Source organism: Erithacus rubecula (genome assembly GCF_903797595.1).
Source record: "Erithacus rubecula genome assembly, chromosome: Z".
Classification (NCBI taxonomy): domain Eukaryota; kingdom Metazoa; phylum Chordata; class Aves; order Passeriformes; family Muscicapidae; genus Erithacus; species Erithacus rubecula.
This window is the reverse complement of record NC_136661.1, coordinates 22543510-22562600: the sequence shown is the minus strand read 5'-3', so window position 1 is coordinate 22562600 and position 19091 is coordinate 22543510. Positions and strand designations below refer to the sequence as shown.

Sequence of the window (19091 nt, the reverse complement as noted above, 5' to 3'; positions counted from 1 at the left end):
TCTCCTTACACTAACAGTGTTAAGATTTCCTCTATTTCATAGCAGGTAATGAAGCCTTTTAGTGTATATTTTTCTTACCACCATGCCCTATCCTTCTGCTTTTCCCCCTCACCCATTTTAATGATCTCCTTTATGCTAGAGTATCAAGCACTGAAAAAACTCAGTGATGGGGATCCCTCGAATGTAACATATATTTTTATAGCTTTTGTTTTTTCCTGGCAGTTCCATTGTACAAATCTTCTTGCACTGGAAATAGAAAATACCAGAGACATCAAACATATGCAATGCCATTTATTGAAGCTTGAAACAAATATGTCATCATAGTTTGCTTTTTAAATCTTGAAATGTTAGAACAAGCTGTGAATGTGGCAAATACACATTTTTTCCTGAGCAATCTGTTGAAGCTGATGTGTCTTGGGCTAATATGATAATATACTGATAACACACCTCTGCACTTAGTATTCAATTCAGTTTTGAGACTAATGACCATCTGGTTCACATCCTAAATCCACCTTTACTTAAGAACAGTTGTGTCATAATAGCAGTGGCACTGCTCTGTTAAAATGGTTCATGCTATCACAGTATTTTCCCTAAAGTTTTAAGCTGAGAAACAGCAACGACTGTGTTTCCCTGGGCAGAAAGATTATCTGACTAATGTCCTTAATATAATTTATTCACTTTTTATTAATTTCTAATGAAATAACAGCTCCCTGAAGAAAACAACAAAGGCAGAAATGGTTTAACTCCATACTAGCCCTAAGGAGCACTGGAAAGGACAACTCCTGCAGGCATGTTCCTCCAACCTGCACCATATCCACTCAGTCAGCTCCTTTCTCATTAGCCCACATACCTGTGGCCTCCTTCTGCTGGCCTCTGTGGATAGACTGTTATGCAGGTACCCCTATGCACTGAACTTTGTCCTGCCCAAATCCTACAGAATGCTTCTGGGAATGTGAGGAGCACCACCAGCCCAGGTTGCTTGGCTGTTTTGTGCTCTACACCATGCAGCCCAAGCCCAAGCCCTGCCCAAATCCTTCCAAAATCAGGCAGGACAGCTCTGCTCCTGCACAGGATTCCATACTTCAGTGTCCAGAGGAGTAAGAACTGCCCAGATTTCTATTGCTCAAGGGCCCTCAGAAGGAGAGAAGCAAACTGTGAAACTTAAAAAGCATCATGTCTGGCATTGGCCAGCAACACCACAGACATATTGTAAAAGTGTGTGCATGCACCACATGCACCACTGCAAGTCATCCCCATGTCTGTTAACCTAGCACCACATTTTTAACAGTGGATTTTGTTTTATCAGCACCTAAAACTGGGGTTATATTGGCATCACAGAGGTTAATAAATCTAACCTTGCCATGCTGCATATTTTGAACTCCCAGAGACTTCAAGTGAAGAAGCAAGTCCTTAGCCAAAGGACACAAACCTTTGACATTGAAAAATGACAGTCAGACTCGTGGCCATCATTAGGTTAACACATTATACCCAGGCTGAAATACCTAACTTTAATAATGGTCTGTCTAGAAAAAGAGCTACTGCTAGTCATAGTTCTGTAACCACAGTGACACTTGGATTCATGACCATGTGTCTCACCATATACTGCATAAAATGTGCATTTCCCTGCAATCTGAAATTGTAAGGTAAGTAGATGCAAATGTGAGATTTTCAAAAAGCTAGAAGAACCAAGATGTCCAAATCCTACCTAATTCCAAAGGAATCTAAATGTCTGCTCTTGTCCAGCTCTTTTCAAAATGCCCAGTTTTGTTCAAAGGGTCCAGTCTCGTGTCCCTGAAGTTTGTTCTGGCAGTTTTTTTCAATATCTATGTGAAGCATAGCTAAAAACAGACATGCTATTGGGCTAGTGGTGCCCTCATGCCTGAGGCTTGAGCTATGCAGACACTACTCTGGGCCTCAGACTCCTGCCCCAGGAGCCCTCAGTTCCACTGTGATTATGGATTTGCACTGGGGTAGAAGTCTGCTCTGAGTGAGGTGGTAGAGTGCTCTTGTGAATGTGGGTTTATGCACTACTGGGAGATACTGGATGGAAGGAGAGCTCTATCATTCAATATCTGTGTGAATTACAGAATTTCCGGCTGCTAGTTGGCCTTTATGCTGATGGTGTAAAATTGATTTCAAAACGTATATGGGAAATTTCCAGCAGAAATGCCTGCATGCCACATTTGAAGCTGCAGGAAAGGTTTAAGTCTGTAAAGTTGAATTCTATCATATAAGTTACATGAAATTAGCAAAATTGTTTAGCTAGGCCAGGTCATTGCTCCTTCCTTCCTTTTTTATTTGTCAAAGAACAGAAAGATTTCAGTTTTTAAATGCAAAAGACTCAACTTCCAATTGTCCTTGCCTACATCAGCTTAGAAGTCTTTTGCTTTCTCACTATGTGACTCCTTTACTTCTTGTGCTGCAAAGAGTGGAAAGCATTACACTGAAGGTTCCTGGTTCCTCTGTTCAGAGCAGTAATGTTCTTAAATTAAATGGAGCTGACCACTAACATAAAACTGGTGGAAGTGAGAAGTCAAGAGAGAGAGAACACCATTCTTCCCAAAGGGTAAGTGTTGAGGTTAAATTTGTTGCAGAACCAGCTGGTAAAACCTCTATGCTCCATCAGCTTCCTGACAGCTTTCTATGTCCTGCTGACATGTATGATTTCTGTCTGAATACCTGCAGCTATAGAGACTGGCCATAGTTTTGATTTGATTACCTTTTCTAATTTCAAATGGCCTTGGATAATTAATTTTAAGTTATGAGGAACTACAGATGATACTTAAGAATGTTATTGCTTGTCTAGCAAAAGATCTGCAAAACCAGATTTTTCTTTATGGTGAAATCATTCTATCAGATGGAAAGTATAAAACTGTCTAAAAGAGACTGCTAGTTTCTCCCCTAAATGTGTAAAAAAGACACATACATATGGCACTTAGGGATATGGTTTAGAGGTTGGACTTCTTGATCTTAAAGGTCTTTTTCAACCTAAATGATTCTATGACTATTAAGGTGATAGATGCAAACAGCTTGGATTTTGTGGTACCAAGAAATGCTGCTTAAAACACATTTGGGAATTTAACAGCCCATATGTTATGGGTTTCCAGGTTACAGCAAGACATTTGTAGCAGAACAAAACTGTCAAGAGCAGGTTATGGCTGAGATATCCTTCAGAGGTTCAGTCAAGTACTAAGCGAAGATTTTTTTGACCTGAAAAATATGATGTTTCTATTCATCCTGCCTATCATAAACTGATATTAAAAAACTCTGGTTTTAAATTTATGAAGTGAGCAATGAATTAAGATAAACGCTAGCACTTCACCTTGATTCCTAAAAGATAAAGGCAAGTGAGCATAAAGAGAACTGGCCCATGGCACAGGCATGTGTCTATTGCCTCAAGGACCACTTTCAATAAACACTCTTCAGTAAGCAGTGCTGGTGTTTCAAGTGGATTTTGGAAAAGAGATGGAAGAACAAGTTAAACATTCATTACAAAAAAATCAGAAAATTCTTGCAAGCCTGTTTCTAGTGTCTACACAAGCCTAAGAAGTACTAGCTGTTGGTACATTGAAAATTAAGTTACACATTTTTGACTATTACAGATAAAAAACCAAAGCAGTAAATTATGACTTATAACCCTAGGTGATGCATTTTCCCAGTTTTGATCTCAGATTTCCATTTATGCTGGATGGTTCAGAAAAAAATAAGGAATGCAAAAGCTGTAAACAGAAGCTCTATTCAAGGAAACAAGAAAAAAACAGCTAGTGCCAAGCTGCTTGGTTGTTGTTTTCTTGGTTTTGAGGCGGTTTTCTTCTGGATTTAGTGTAATTTTGTTGTTTGAAGCCTCGCTGATCCCCATGTCTCGCTTTGCTCCGAATCCGGGGCTGGCTACACGTGAAGCAGCACTGAGTCTGTATGGATGGCAGCAAGCACTTGCCAATGACTTTGAGCCTCTGGCAGAAGTGAACTGACAGCTGGTCTTTGCTGCAGGGCAGCCCTGTGTTGAAGAAGATGACAAGAATTAGCTGTATTTTGCTGTCACACTCCCAGTATTTCTAGAGTTTTGAACAGCTTTGTGCCAGACTGTCGTGTCTGTTAAGAGTCTTATTTATGGTGGCTTTCTCTTCCCTTGTACTATGGGTCAGCTTGACCTCCCTCTGGAATTCCAGGATTTTTGGTGAACACCTTCTGCTTTGGAAAGCACAGCACTCATGACTGTTCAATGAGACTTTACTTTCGTGGCAGACACAGCTGATCTATGTTTCCACTTTGACTTTTCTGCTGATAAGAACTGCCTGAGAAAGCCTGGCAACAACGATTTGAGTTTGGTACTTTTGCATTCTTGTAATTGCTCCTACAACAAACAGCATGAGCTGGCAGGATGCTGCACAGCCAGCCAGGGCAGGCAGGAGAGAGCAGACAATGCACATGCAACTAACTGCATGTTCAGCTTGGCTATGCTTTAATTCCTGCACATCAGAACATGGCAGGGACTGCTGCTGTCTGTACTACCATGCTGGTAGCTCTAATGAACTGAGATGGGCCAGATTTAGCCAGATACTAGAAACTGGAGGTCCTCAGCTGTGAGAAGACAAGGTCTGCAAAAGGAGGAAGATAGTATATTAGCAAGGCTGCTCTCCAGCAAATCCCTCAACACTGCAACTGGCAATACTCAATGGAAACTTTTATAAAGGTAGTTTAAAACAGATTAAGCAGTTTTTTTTCACACCGGGATGTAATCTCTAGTGTGGCTGTCCTCAGGATATCCAGCCCCCAGAGCTGGAAGTTAGGGATAGGAAGCAGAACAAAACTTCCATAATCCAGGAGGAGATTGTTAGGGATGTGCTTTGCCCATTAAGACACTCACAAGTCCTTGGGGCCAGATGGGACCCACCCCAGAGCAATGAGAAAACTGGTGAGAGAATTTGCCAAACCACTCTCAATCATGTACCAGCAGTTCTGGTTAACTGGAGAATTTCCAGCTGACTGGAAATTAGCAAATGTAATGCTCACCTATAGGAGGGTCAGAAGGATGATCAGGGAATGTACAGCTATCTGAAAGAAGGCTGTAGTGAGGTGGGGGTCACCCACACCTACAGTGAGGGGAAAAGCAGAAATGGCCTGAAGCTGAGACAGGGGAGGTCCAGATTAGCTTTAGACATTTTTTCACATCATCATATCATCAAAAGGAGTTGCAACATATTAATGGAAGTTTAAACATAAAGGCACTACATGGAGAACTTTTAATAGTCCTAATATATGTCAGTTGGAAATGCTGGAGGACTGTCACAGAAATTAATCTCAAGAAAGCACCAACCCCCTGCACTCCTGCTAGGTAGAGTTTTCCAATGCCATTGTTAGAGACATAAGGGTGGGCTGCTTGGACCAGTGCTTATCCAGTAGGACATTTCTTATGCTTTATGGGCCACTTGAGCTTTTATTCACAGAAATAACTATTTCTAATATGTGTAGGCAGTGTTTATCTCAATCTGTTTTCTGAACATGAGAGACAGGAAATAAGCAGACCAATGCAGCCCTGGGCAAAAGGTGTGCTAAAACTCTTTGGACAGGAGCAGGAGTGATGCATCACTCTCAAGAGCATGTCAGATCTGCACTGCCCTCAGGATTCTAACCATTGTCTCACTGTCAGATTAGACCCTGAGCACTGACTAATAGGGAAGATCATCTTCCAACAGGCTTTTCAAATTTTTTCTAGAAGGGCTGTGAGCTGTTGCTGTTCTTTATCTGAGGGTATCTGCTGATTACAGTACTGCACAGACTGCACATAAAGATGTATATCCTTCTATAAGCTTTCCCCTTCCTTTGATGCCTCTTTTTTTTTTTGGCTATTAATCATATACACAGCTGGGCTCCTAGGCCTTCAAGACACTGACTCACAAGAGTACTTCTCTCCACCTCTTGATTTTGGACAGCCTCACCCTGTGGGACACTGATTTTTTTACAGTGTCTGTAAGAATTTGTTTGCTTGCACTCCCAGTCCAGAATTTACAGCTTCCACAGAAGGATCTATCTTAAGAAATGGCATCTGTTTGGACTCACTGTGTGTCCTTCCACAGTCCTCACTGCAGCCTGAATTATCTAAAACAGGCCAATCAATATAAGCAGACCTACTAATTTAGTTGTGTCATCATAAATTAGGGATGCATGCCCAGAGACTGCACTCCCCATCATGGCAACACAAGGCCAGAAGTGCTGCAAGAGACAACAGTGTGGTTCTGCCAACAGAGCACTAAGCAGTAGCAGGCCAAGGTGACCTGTAATTACTGAGCACACATTACTCAAAAGAAATTGATGGACTGAGCCAGCTCCCAGTTTTTGCAGAAGTTCAGCACAAAGGGAGAAAACTGTTTCATGCAGGTGATTACTCTACCTGTATTTTTCCTGCACTCTTGCAGATTGCATTTCTTATATTTTGTGGGCTTGGCTTTTTCCACGCACATACTGTCATCTTCAGTTTCATTAGTTTCTGTATTCATGCATTTCACAGTTCTTTGTTGAATGCCCCCTCCACAAGAAACAGGACACTGAAAGAGCAATTTAAACACACATTATTTTTTTTTACATGGAAATTTTGTAATATGGCAAGGTTTGATTGTGACATGACAGGAAGCTAAAACTGCCAAGTGATCCAGAAGCAATGGCATTACAGTGATCTGTGTACTCTGTGCTCCATCCAGACATGTACATGGTGGCAATTTGACAGGATACAGTAGAGGGTAAATAGTATAAATAAAGCATCTTGTAATGTATAAATAGGGGGAGAGGATTGTTTTCTACAGAGGAGGAAAAGGATGATTTAGGCTTATAAAACACCAAGCCAAAATTTTTTAAAAATTCCAATAAGGTTTTTTTTTTTTTCCCCCTGGCTTTTAAACAGAGCTTACCCTTTCCTTATGACCACAAAAGAACTGCCAGCTGCTTTTATAGCTGCACACAGAAGGCCATAAAATCCAAACACTTTTAAAATAAAAGAATTCAGCAAATAGAGGATGTCAGCTAACAAAGCACAAGAGATGAAGATAGGAGTGGAACTTCAGCCTTTTTCTGCAAATTATCCTCTGTCTAATGTGTATCTCTGTACAGGAAGCACAATAGTACTGGTGTGAGGTACATTGAAAGATCTTAGGAATTCCTGCAACAACTATGTATTGATGTTTAAAACACTTTTATAAAGTGAAAGTATTAATGAATACATCAATATGTGATTAATAAGTAAGTAAAATAGTTGCTATAACATGTACTATTCTATTACTTATTTTACACACTTCCCTTTCGTATTTAAGTGCTACACTAACTCTACATTACATTATACTCACATCCAATCTAATGGCTTTAGGTCAAAAACCAACTCATTGAATTTTCTTAGTTAAATGAGACTAATAATTTGCTGAATCAGGAGTTAAATGTGAAATATTTCCTGGTTTGTGGCTCCTGCTTTTAGCATTCTTTTCATATTTCATTCTGCTTTGAAGAGTACTTGTAACGTATGCAATGTTTATAAAGGAAACTGGAGGGAAAAGTTTATTACATTCACCAGTTTCTTTATAGATAAATATGTCTAGCAGATACTGAAAGTTCCCCAAGGATAAACCCGGTATTTGTCAAAAAGATGTCCAGGTACTAAGTAAGAGGTTATAGGTCAAAATTCAGGATTTCTCTTTGGGAAGTACAGTACTTCCCAAAGCTGTATGGAGAGCCCGATCCTCTCCAATAGTCTCTAACAGTGGAAAATTTCAAATGTGCAATGGAGAAATGTTAATGGTAAAACTCTGTTGTTTTTAGACAAGATAAAAAACCCCAGACTTGAACGACATTGAATATTGCCACAAAAAGTAAAAGCTACAATATCTATCACCTGAAGCAACAGATTGAAAAATTCAGCAATATTTTCAGAATCTCTTCCCTTGCAGCTTCAGCTGTGCATAAGAAACTGCACTTTCCACAGGTGCTGAGGTTCAGAGACAAGTGGACAATGCGACCAAATACAGCCACCTCATGCCAAGAAACAAACCAGGAATGAACTGAACCCTGCCGGGCTCCAGGGCTGGGGATGCACCGTGTGCAGGGCTGGCTGCTGCACAGGACACTGGCCCCAGGGCTCGTGGCCCAGCTGCAGAGCCCCTCCCGTGGGCAGGGGACCTGCCACCTCCACGAGCACTGCAAGAGGGGCACAGCCACAGTGGGTGGGAACCACAAACTGACCACCAGATGGATGGACGTGGTCATTTAGAAACGTGGGGCCACAGGTGACAAGAACCCAGGCCCATGGGCTTACATAGATACACCAGTCTGTACATCAAGTCCTGAAGTCCAGACATGAAGGAAAGCTCTGCACTGAGATGCTCATTCCATGTGCTTAGAAGGAGACTGAGAAGAAGCTGTTACAAGGGAAAAGCTGCTCCTGGCACATAATACTGGAACATCTAAAGGGCAGAGTAGAAGTGGCTGCACAGTGTTGGCAGCAAAGATCTGCTCAACTGTATCAACAACACCAGTAGCATCTCTAACAAGAATTAGATTATAAATCGTATGTCTGCAGGACTGATCTGCAATATTAACTGAAGACAGAACAACTTCATAGGTAAGATGCAGCATCTCATTTTTATGAGGTGTTTGGAGACATTAAAATTCAATCCATACAATAATTGAACTCTTTGGCAGTAAAAGTGTCATACAAAAATAGTGATTCAGGTTATCTTTTAAACATTCTTCTGTCCCCATTCTAGAATTACTTATCCACTGACTTTAAATATTTTTTTTCACTAAGTCTATAGTAGAGTCTGCCTGAAATTCACAAAGTATTTCATACTCTGATATGAAATAAGGCATCAAATATACTTCGAATAATGCATTGTTACTGTCCTACAAGGAATTGCACCCCTATAGACAGAACAATATATCTGAACAAGACATCTGCTAAATGAACCTTTTCAATCCATTTCTATCCAGTGTCCTTAGCATGAGGACAAGTGCCAGGGTTGGACTAGTGCTTTTATGAAGTATTTTAATTGACAAATAAATGCAATAATTTGGCTATTTTTATTTTTTCAACCCTTCCTGATTGCTCTGATGGCATACCCAAGTCTCCTCCAGGTGTGATTTGTTAGTGCCCTGTAAAGAAAATGTGATCAGCTCCTTAAAATCCCAAAGCATCAGGTCCAAAGGGCTGCAAACATCATGATACATTCTCCAGAGCTGCTTTCAGTGAGGTTAAATTCTAAAATATCATCAGGCCACATGCTTTAGCTGACATAAATATGTGTTTGGCTGCCTCTGAGTTTGTTGGCACAGATTTATATTACAAAGGGACCCAAAAGTCAAATTTATCTTATGTCTGGTCTAAGCCTTTGCTCCATAAAATTTCAGTCCAAAAGTGTAAAGGAAAATTCCAAATTCTCCATAATGAGAAGGCAACATTCAAACAGCAGCAGAAAGGATTCATCTAAACGAACCACATTTACTGTTTCAATAGGATTAGTAAAGGAAATTTCTTCCAGGCCATCTGCTTCTCCCTTTCAGGATATGGTAATTTACAGCTCCAGCTGTAAATCACATGCAATCCTAAGAAGGATTCTGTGAAGCCTCATGTACACCTGTGCTAATTTTTGCTGTAACCATACACAATAACTCACCAGCTGCGTGTGCTCTTTGGAGCAGAATTTTACCTGAAAGGAAACTGTGGATTCACAAACCTTTTAAAGAACAGTACCTCACTCCAGGGCTCCACGTGCCATTGCAAGCAAGGCTCTGTGTTACAGCTGGTGTTGAACTGTGGTTTGTAGCTGAGTAACTGGCAATGGAAAGGCCTGAGCAGCCGCTTTTCCCGAACATCGACGCAGTGAACGTCCCGGGTCTTGAAGCCTCCACTGCAGTTCACAGAGCACTGCACACAAAAAAGAGAGGGGCACATCTCCACATGATGCTCTGCTGAGGGGCTGTATCTGCCCCAGTCACAGAGCAGGAGGACAGCCCGAGATTGGAGCATCCTGAACAGAAGGAATTTCCAGGTCACTGTAACACCAAGCTGCTGTGAGGTTAAACACTGTGGTTTTCCTCACAGCAGCCCAGAACATGCCATGTGAGTACTTCCCCTGCTACACTGCTATGGCCATTAATAATGTGGATATGTATTTAATTGGGAAATCTTGCTATTTCCAAAAACATCACAGTGAAAGAGTCATAATGCAATAAATACAAAAATGGATTTTGTGTGCAGGGATATTGTCAGTTCCTTAGCTGATTCAGAGAGAGGAAGGGAGTGAATAGCAGCTCCCACTCTCACTTGCCTTGCACATCCATGACACCAGGAGATTCCATACCCCAAGAGCAGCCTCAGTTTGAGAGAATGGGAGAGAAGAAAGTGGTAACCTGAGCTTCACTCACAGTCTGTGGAATCACTGCTCAGCTCAGAGCTCTGCTGAGGACAGGAGCTAAATGAACCCTTCCAGTCTCCTTTTCCTAGCCAGAGCTTCTTCCAAGCCTCATGCAGCATCACCAGGTCCTGTCTCCAGACACCAAAATCCAGGACCTTTCCTTCTCTTGAGGAAGAGCTGAATTTGCTACCCCAGGAAAAATATATGTTTTGTCTTCAAGCAGAATTAAAGCAAATTAAAGCCAACTGCAGCACTGAAAACTTCTCAGACTGCCTTTCACCTTCACTATGATGCAATAGCAACTGATGCTCTTCTTCTCTGCATAAATAAAAGCATCCTTTAATTGAGCAAGGAATCTGAATGTAATACTTCCTCTAGGAGATGAAGAATGGATGAAAAGGGAATCCTAATTCTTGTCCACAGGACAGGTTTCTGTCTCTGGATAGAAACATAAGACAGAAGTGACTGCAAAAGAAACTGAGTATGACACTCCCAAAATACATGCAAATTATACCTGGCATTAAACACAGACTCTAAGATTTAGTCTGAAGCACCTTTCTTTTAGGGGAGGAGAAAAATTAAATAAGAGCAGAAGAACAGAAAAAGCTCTACTGCAAGACTAGCAAGCCCAACCATCTTGCTGTGACAAAGTGTCTTAAAAATGTTTGAAACGAGTAACAAAAAGCAATTGCCACTTGTAAAGCAAGTAAAATGGAACCATTTTTATATATGAAACTACAATTAAATTTGTATAGTTCACTTGATGGAAAATTAGGAGGGTAACACAAATCTGATAGGAGAAGCCTCTTGCCTCAAACTTGTTTCATAACTGGTCTGACATTTTAAAAAATTTGCTTCCCGTTATATTTTAGCACTAAACTTGATTGCTAGCTATTTGTTGTGACATGAACATCATTCACTTGTTGCAAGAGCAATGACATTTATGAAGAAAAAGTAAAGGTGAAATTGCCCTACTGCAGCTGGGAGGGCAGGATGTCTATGTATCTTTTAAAATTAATTTCGAAGGCTTAAATGTAGTTATGTAAAGCCCTGGCCTTTCCTGAACTTTCTAAAGAGGCATGTAATTCCTGTACAAATCAATTTTATGTCTAAGAGCTCAATAATAACACAGGTTTTGTAACTATAACCTTTTATTTGTATCAATCTGCCCTCTAGCCCAATGGCAACAACATTGTCCACAGAAATGATCTGTACTGGAAAAGCTTGAGACACCTATCGTTTTTCTTATTAAATCAACAATATTTAAAACAGAATTTTGTAGTTTATCTCTTTTAGTCCTGAAAAATAACCCATGGTTTGAAACTCAATTTTCAGACTTCATGAAGAAAAAAATGTTTCAAGAAGTCACCAAAGTCCTTCCAGGTGTTCTTCACACAGCTTAAAATACCAAAATGGGATTCACACACAATTCTTTGGGTTCCACTTAGCACCCTGGACACTTTTCTGTCCCTTGCCCAGGCCATGGGTACAAAACCAGGACCAAATAGAATCCTAAACATAGCAGGCATTCTCTCCAGTACAATTTTATTTTCTTTTTTCTTTTAATGTAAAACTTAGAGGTTACGTGAATGGGGAACAAACGATGCTGTATAAGAGATGGTGACAAGGGATGGCAAACAGGAACATGACAATTCCCTCTCCCAAATTCCCACTGCTTTTTAAAATTAGGATATGGCCCTGGAGGCAGAGAATAAAAAGATGCCACAAGCAACTATTTACACCTTTGTCCTGTGATCTCCACAGAGCATGAGCAGTGAGTCCTGCTCTGGCTCTAGATGCAAAAATTAATGAGCACAACCCACCACAGGAAGAACAGAATTCACAGCAGATGTGTTTCCAGATATAACCTGGTCAGGAAATTAGTAAATTAGTGCCAAATGGTCAACTGGGAATCATGTATGCATTCACTGAGTAAATAATTGTTTTAAAAATGAGGTATTTAGAATTTCATACCCACTGAAATTTGCAAGCTTACTGTTCACACACAGCTCTGAATGAAGTTACCTTGCTCCAATTTCCTGTTTTCCAGCTAGCACACGGACGGAGATAACACCTCTTTGCAGCATCAGGCTTCTTCATGTCCTGACAGTGAGATGTGTTCCTGCTGCTGCACTCCACATGTCTCCAGAAAGCCCCCATTCCACAGGTCGTAGAGCACTGCACAAAGGCAAGAGGAAAGCCCAGGGGCAAACTCAACATTAGTACATCATTCTGGAAACAACCCTGGAACCTGAATGCAAATATCTAGAGCTATTTTAGATGACATATATTACCACAGAGACCCAAAAGAATATTTGAAATTTACCAACATTTTACTTAGTATTCTGAAAGAGGGCTTTTTTTGGTTTCTTAAGACTATACAAATCCTGATTTATGCTATGCACTTCTTTTCTTTGGTAAACTTCTGCTTACCAAGACATTCTAAATCTGTACCAGCTGTTTCACTCTTTTCTTCTGTTATCTTTGGATGCAATTACATTTTGCTTTTTATCTCCAATCTTCAGCATTGTTCTATCTGTAGCCCTAATACTGCTGATGAGATAGTCAGCTAATTGAGTGCATGGTGCTGAAAATCTTAAATAAGTATGTCAGAATCTCAGGAAAACTGTAGAGGAAAATGTTTCTCTAAATTATTAATTCAGGATATTGCTGAGTATTTTCAACATTTGGGAGGACTTTCGTGCCTGAGTGAAGAGAATATTGATTATTCCAGTCCATATCCCAAGAGTGCACACACCTCACAAAAAACCCCAAACACTGTCATTGTACTCCAAAGCAGGAGGGGTTGGAGACACCCATTTACCTTTGTCTGCCTTAGAAAGGGTGGGTCAGTGAACTATACATATAGAGCCAAATTCAACAAACACTAAGCAGCCTGTAGCTGGCATGAGAAACAGCATAAATAATCTTGGATTAAGTCAGCAAAATGATGAAGAGAGCGAATGCTATTGTGTGGTTTGAACTCCCTGCATGGAAGTGGGAAAGTTAAATATGGAATGCTGAGTCAGCGTCCTAGGAAAAACAAGGAAGCTTTAGCTGAAGCTAGGGCAGGAAAAAAAATCAACACTGGAGATTTTTGATCTCATGGTGATTTCTGGGATGGGTGTCCAAGTGGCCACAAAGGTCCTGTTAAAGGAAACTGCTTACCACTGCTCATTTTTGCCTAGTGACACACCTATCCAAAACAATTTTCTCGTGGAAAGGACAGACTGCCCTTGCCTTGCTTTCTGATGGCTTGATGCCTTCCCCAGTTTTGCTATACCAGTCCAACAACACCAAGGGATGCTCAGTCTTTGACTAAAGCCACATTGCTCCATGGATGATGCAGAGCAGATCACACTGAGGAAGATTTATGTTCTTCTCTGAGGAAGGTGGAACAGCAGGATTCTTCCAAACCCTGTTGTGTGCAGGCACAGTGTTAAGAGAGGAAGGCATAATATTTCAAATTGTTTCAGGATAAAGCCTTAGCTTTCTTGACTGTTGTTTGATACTAAATAAGTTTCTGGAGACATACTGCTTTTCCCTTTGTCATCTGGGAACCAAGATTTCCTCCCAGCAAAGTAAATGTTGGTCACAGAGGGATAAAGTGCAGGTGACTTTACATGACCAGTAGCAAAGGGGCTATTAGAATGAGCTGATCTGGTGGTAATGGAGTATTTTTGCTACCCAGAAAGCTCTTGGAAAGGAAAAAAATGACTGCCCAGAATGGCCCAGGAAAGTAGCAGGAAAGGAAGTAAAAGTTACAGACAAGCACCAGTGGAATTGGTCACTGTTTTGCCCCACTCAATTAGTCCTTTCCCTTGAGGGGTCAAGTTCCAGCCCTGTTATGGGACATGTCACCTTTCCACCTCAGTGACTATCACTGTTCTTGGCACTATTTGTATACCAGTATGGACATCTCCTACAGAGCAAAGCAATGTCAAAATATTGGGGCCTACTAAAAGAGAAAGAGCACAGCAAGACACTCATCAGGGTAGGTGCAGTGGTCTTGAAATATCAATGTTTTGGAGAAATGTAATCTAAAAACAGATTAGAAGTTTTACTAAGGATGGGCAAACAGAGAGAGCAAAAATAGTCAGAAAACTGTAGACTGAAAATTAATTAAAAGTCATGAACAAAAAGAAAATGTTCTGTGAATGCCAGAGTCAAGGCATGTATATTAAATAGGTAACAATTTAATGAGAAAGAGAATAGCTGACTTTATTAATAGAACAATAGAATGGTTGAAATTGGAAAGGACCTTTGCACAAGTTGGGTCACCTAGAGGCAGTTGCCCAGAACCATGTCCAGATGACTTCAGAATATCTGCAGAGATGGAGACTCCATAAATTCTTTTTTACCACTTCATCAAACTTGAAAAATGAAATTCATACTTCCCAAAAAATTTATTTTAACAAAAAAATAACAGCTTGAGTGAGAGTAGCAAAAGATTACTAAATTATTAAAGAATAACAAAGTTAGATGCATTAAATATCCTCAAATTGACTTCACCAATTCTGTGAAACCAAAAGTATTAACCCTAACTCTATATTCATCCAAGTGTTCATTTAATAATCTTTGAACTATTGAGAATCAATCTCTATAACAGATGAGAAAAATCCCAGAGAATTAGGTAAGAACATCCTTCAATTTATCTCTAGGAAAAAAAAGAAAAAGGCCTGTCTGGGGTCAAATGGAATGCTTCACCCAAACTGACTTCACAAGAAGACAAAAACCAAATTATTGAACAATCAAGATAAAAGTGGCAAAGACTAATGAAGATGATAAAGCAATAGAGAGACCAACATGGACCTATTTAGAAGAAATAATTCAGTTTAATTATTAATAGAAGAAATAATTCAGTTTAATTATTAATAATTGAATCCAATATCCTTTATATCCTAATATCTTGACAGAGGAACATTTTAATTTAATGAAAATAAGGAACTGGCTGGTATGATGCAGTTTTAGTGATGGTGAAAGAATTCTTTTAGCACATGAAAATACAGTTTAGGTGAAATAACAAGACTGGTGTTCAACTAACTGAAAAACTGTGACAAGTGGTTCTCAGTGGTCCAATGTCAAAATGAACAGACATTTCACACACAGTTCTGCAGGGCTCTGTCCAAAGCCAGGCTCTCTCCAGAATTTTCATTCACTAACTGAATGAGCAAAGACAGCATGCATTTAAGACATTTGAAGATGATGACAGCTGGGAGAGTAGGCAGGAATGTTGAAATCTGAATTCAATGACACCTCACCACAATAAAAACTGTAAGAAAGCAGTACCCTGAAATAAAAAAAAAATAAAATACTACATTTAGGGAAAACTTTTTATGCATACACACACACACACACACACACACAGATAGATCTCAAATGTAACTGAGAACTTTTGCTGATTTAGAAATACTGTAGTAGGGATCCAGGGTTTACAATGAGTCACAAATTGAATACACCAAAGCAAGATAGTTTCAAAACAAGACAAATCTCATTTCTGTGTTCAGAAAGAGGGTAACCAATAAAGTGATAGTAATTGATTTTATATGCCATATGTCCACTGGGGCCACAATGAACATCACTGATGAAACTGAAGCAAGAACAATGAAGTCCCCATATATTTAGAGAACACCAGGAAAATCTCAAAATAATTTAGATGTCAGACCCCAAAAGAGTTATTAAGAAGATAATTTTCCTCCACAGTCTGCATATAAAAATTTCATTTTCAGTATGAAAGATGTTGGCTATGTATAAGGAAAATATTTCAAGGTGGATAATGAGTGAGTAGAACAGAAGCATCTCTACAGGACAGGCACTTGCTCAGGCTGTGGGGGCTTGGGGCCATGACTATTCCCCTGATGTTCTCTTGCAGGGTCCTGCACCCAAGCAGATCTAAAAGCAGGAGTATGTGCAGGAGGGAATGCTTCACCTGTCCCACTAGAACATGGCCATTCTCACAGGAAGGCACAAGATGAAAGCCCAAAATGCCCTCAGGAGTGTCCTGAACAAGTGCTGATGCACTGGGGACAGAGCAGGGGTCTCCCCCACAGTCTGCATCCAGCATGGTCTCAGGGCTCTAGATATGCCTCCACTGACATGGAATACACTTAGTCCTCTCATGCTGTCCTTTTGGGCCCTGAATTTCTGCATTTCTATGATTGTGAATCACTCTCAGCAGACCCAAGAGCAAACAGAACACAGAAAAAGACCTTTGATAGATTCTCCATCAGTAGAGAGCTGGATCAATGCAAGGAGGTTTCCAGATCTGATCCACTTTAGCTTGGTAAAAGAAGACCATCAAAAAATGAGATGATTAGTTCGGACACCAACATCTTTTACTTTAGTATCATGAGATCATGAGTTCAAGCATATAAAATCCATTAGCATAAAAGGAACTCTTTTTACATAAAAATAAAACTTGACAGTGGGAAGGGTATTAAAAAAAAGTAAAGTATGGTAAGGCCCCTGATGGTTATATTCATTCTCTATAAGCAACCTAATCTTAGACATCCCAAGTTACCACTTGCTTTTTTGTGGTAAGTATTTCATATGTATGATACTGATTTCAGAAAATTATGACAAACTAAGAAGCTTCATTTCCTCAGCAATTTTTTGGACAGTTTTTCACACTCTCCACTTCTTAAAGAAATAAATAACTTACCTCACTCCAGTTGCCTACTATCCAGTAGGCATCACTTGGCAAACTGTTGGATGTTATTATGTGGCTGTTGCCTGTGCCATTCATTAAAACTCCCTCAGAAGCTGCACTTTGGTTGTTCAGAGCATGCTTGAGAGCTGAGGATTGTGTGCTGGTAGCTGTGGTGTCAGGCAGCTTTCTTTCTTCTCTGCTGTCAGTCTGATCTCTCAGTGCACCACCAAGCCCTGTGGGTATTTCTGTAACCAGTGCTTGTGGGATAGTCACCTCTACAACAGGCACATCAACCTGCAGACTGACAGGGCTTGCTGCTGTTGGAAGTGCCAGTCCTTGTGCAGCTCCGCTGACAGGATTGAGCACAGAAGGGTCTCTGTGATGAGATGCTGGTGGGGACTGAGAAGTCACAGTCTCACTCTGAGTGACAGGAGAGGCAGTGTCCAAGGTTGTGCTTCTGGTCCTGATTTCAGGATTGAGCTCTGTGCTGTAAAAGAGATCAGCTGTTTTCTGGCTGACTCCAAGTGGCCCATCAGTGTTGTCAGATTCCTCAGTTAAGTAATCATAGCTGGAAGTTATTTCTGGATTACTGGTAAAAGAGGAAACAGGAGTGTCCTCACTTCTTTGCATCTCCCTCTCTGCAGTAGAAAATGGCACACTTTTGGAAGTATTTTCAGCATGGCTTATAATTTCAGTACTTAAATTGTTATGAAAAGGCCATGAAGTATTATTTTGATATGAGCTATTTTCAGTAGAAACAACTGGGTGTTTGTAAACATCACTTGATTCAGCAAAATTATTTTGTAATGTCCTGTTAGCTGCTCCCTCTTTTCCTGAGACATTTACCAAACCAGAGGACGTAGGCAAACAGGGAGTTATGCTTCCCTGCTTGGGTATTTTTGTTGTTGTATGGAACCTGGGGTTTGGTCTGGGTATTCTGCGAGGAAGACTCCGTTCAGGATCAGCAGTTGTTTTTCTGATTATGATCTTGCCTCTTCTGGGTGCCAATGGGGGCATCAGAAACCTTCCAGCAGAAGGGCATTGCTGAAGACCACACAGGGCCTTAGAGTTTGGTCTCCTGGAACTATCACATGGCTCATCATTATTTTTGGCACAAGTGACATTACGAGTCCTGATTCCACCACCACAAGTGACTGTGCACTGCAAATGAAACAGAATTAATGTATCTCCCTTCTTCACTCCACTGCACAGAAGTATCAGATGGCATTTGTTCACAACAAGAAGCATCATGAGAAATAATCAATTACAAAGCTTCTCCTGAAGAACAAGCCTTTCATTCTAGTGATGCTCTGCTGCCATGGAGTTCTTTCCAAATTTTTTGACAGTAAATGTCACCTCGTGGAAATAGTAGTGAAAAAAGACAACATGATAAAGACAAAGTATCAAAGTAATATGATAGAATTTGATTTCTTCACTGACTCAGAAAGTTATCTAGCCAATACCTTTTCTACCATGTTTATAAAAAAAACAGACAAAAAATCTGTAATCAAACCTCTACCTGGCTAGCTCAATGCTACTCACAGTGCCACAAACCTGCTATGGTGTAATTTCTCTGCAGCTCACAGACCCTCACTGACTTTATCAAATGGATTTTTCATTGTCTTAGCGGAACTGTGAACTGCTGCCAGTGCTTCTAGCATGTTTCTCCTCAATTAGAGACTACTGAAAATAATGAGCCATCCTGGCTTCTATTTAAAGAAGAGCACTGTTGTGTATAAATGATGCTGGGAACTAAGGAGACCCAGCTTCCCTGTGATGCTTTTCATCCTCAGGCCCACAGGTACAGCCATGTCTTCATGCAGCTGTCACTCCACTATGGATTTTGGAAAATCACACTCCTCTGGTTTGAGATACTAGGGCTGGATGACTGGTTGAGTAGGAATGGAGATGATACAAAAAAAACCTCCTGGAAGAATTCTTCCTAGGATGCAAGGAAGCCTCACCAGGTGCTCAACATGAAGTGATGAACTCTCCTTTTGCAGGACTTTGTTGCCCCTGGCACATCTAACTCATTTTAGAGCTGAGTC

The 19091-nt window shown here is 40.4% G+C and overlaps 1 protein-coding gene across 1 annotated transcript in view; it reads right to left on the bottom strand.

Moving 5' to 3' along the window:
- Positions 1-276: 276 nt before the first annotated feature.
- Positions 277-19091, bottom strand: part of ADAMTS12 (ADAM metallopeptidase with thrombospondin type 1 motif 12) — a 143225-nt gene continuing 124410 nt past the window's right edge. Inside the window, exons 19-23 of the mRNA XM_079330281.1 lie at positions 17056-18204; positions 12420-12572; positions 9731-9904; positions 6392-6545; positions 277-3997 (exon numbers count right to left, since the gene is read on the bottom strand). Of these exons, the coding sequence (XP_079186407.1) occupies positions 3762-3997; positions 6392-6545; positions 9731-9904; positions 12420-12572; positions 17056-18204 (1866 nt within the window). The 3' untranslated portion in view covers positions 277-3761. The remainder of the gene's footprint in view (positions 3998-6391; positions 6546-9730; positions 9905-12419; positions 12573-17055; positions 18205-19091) is intronic.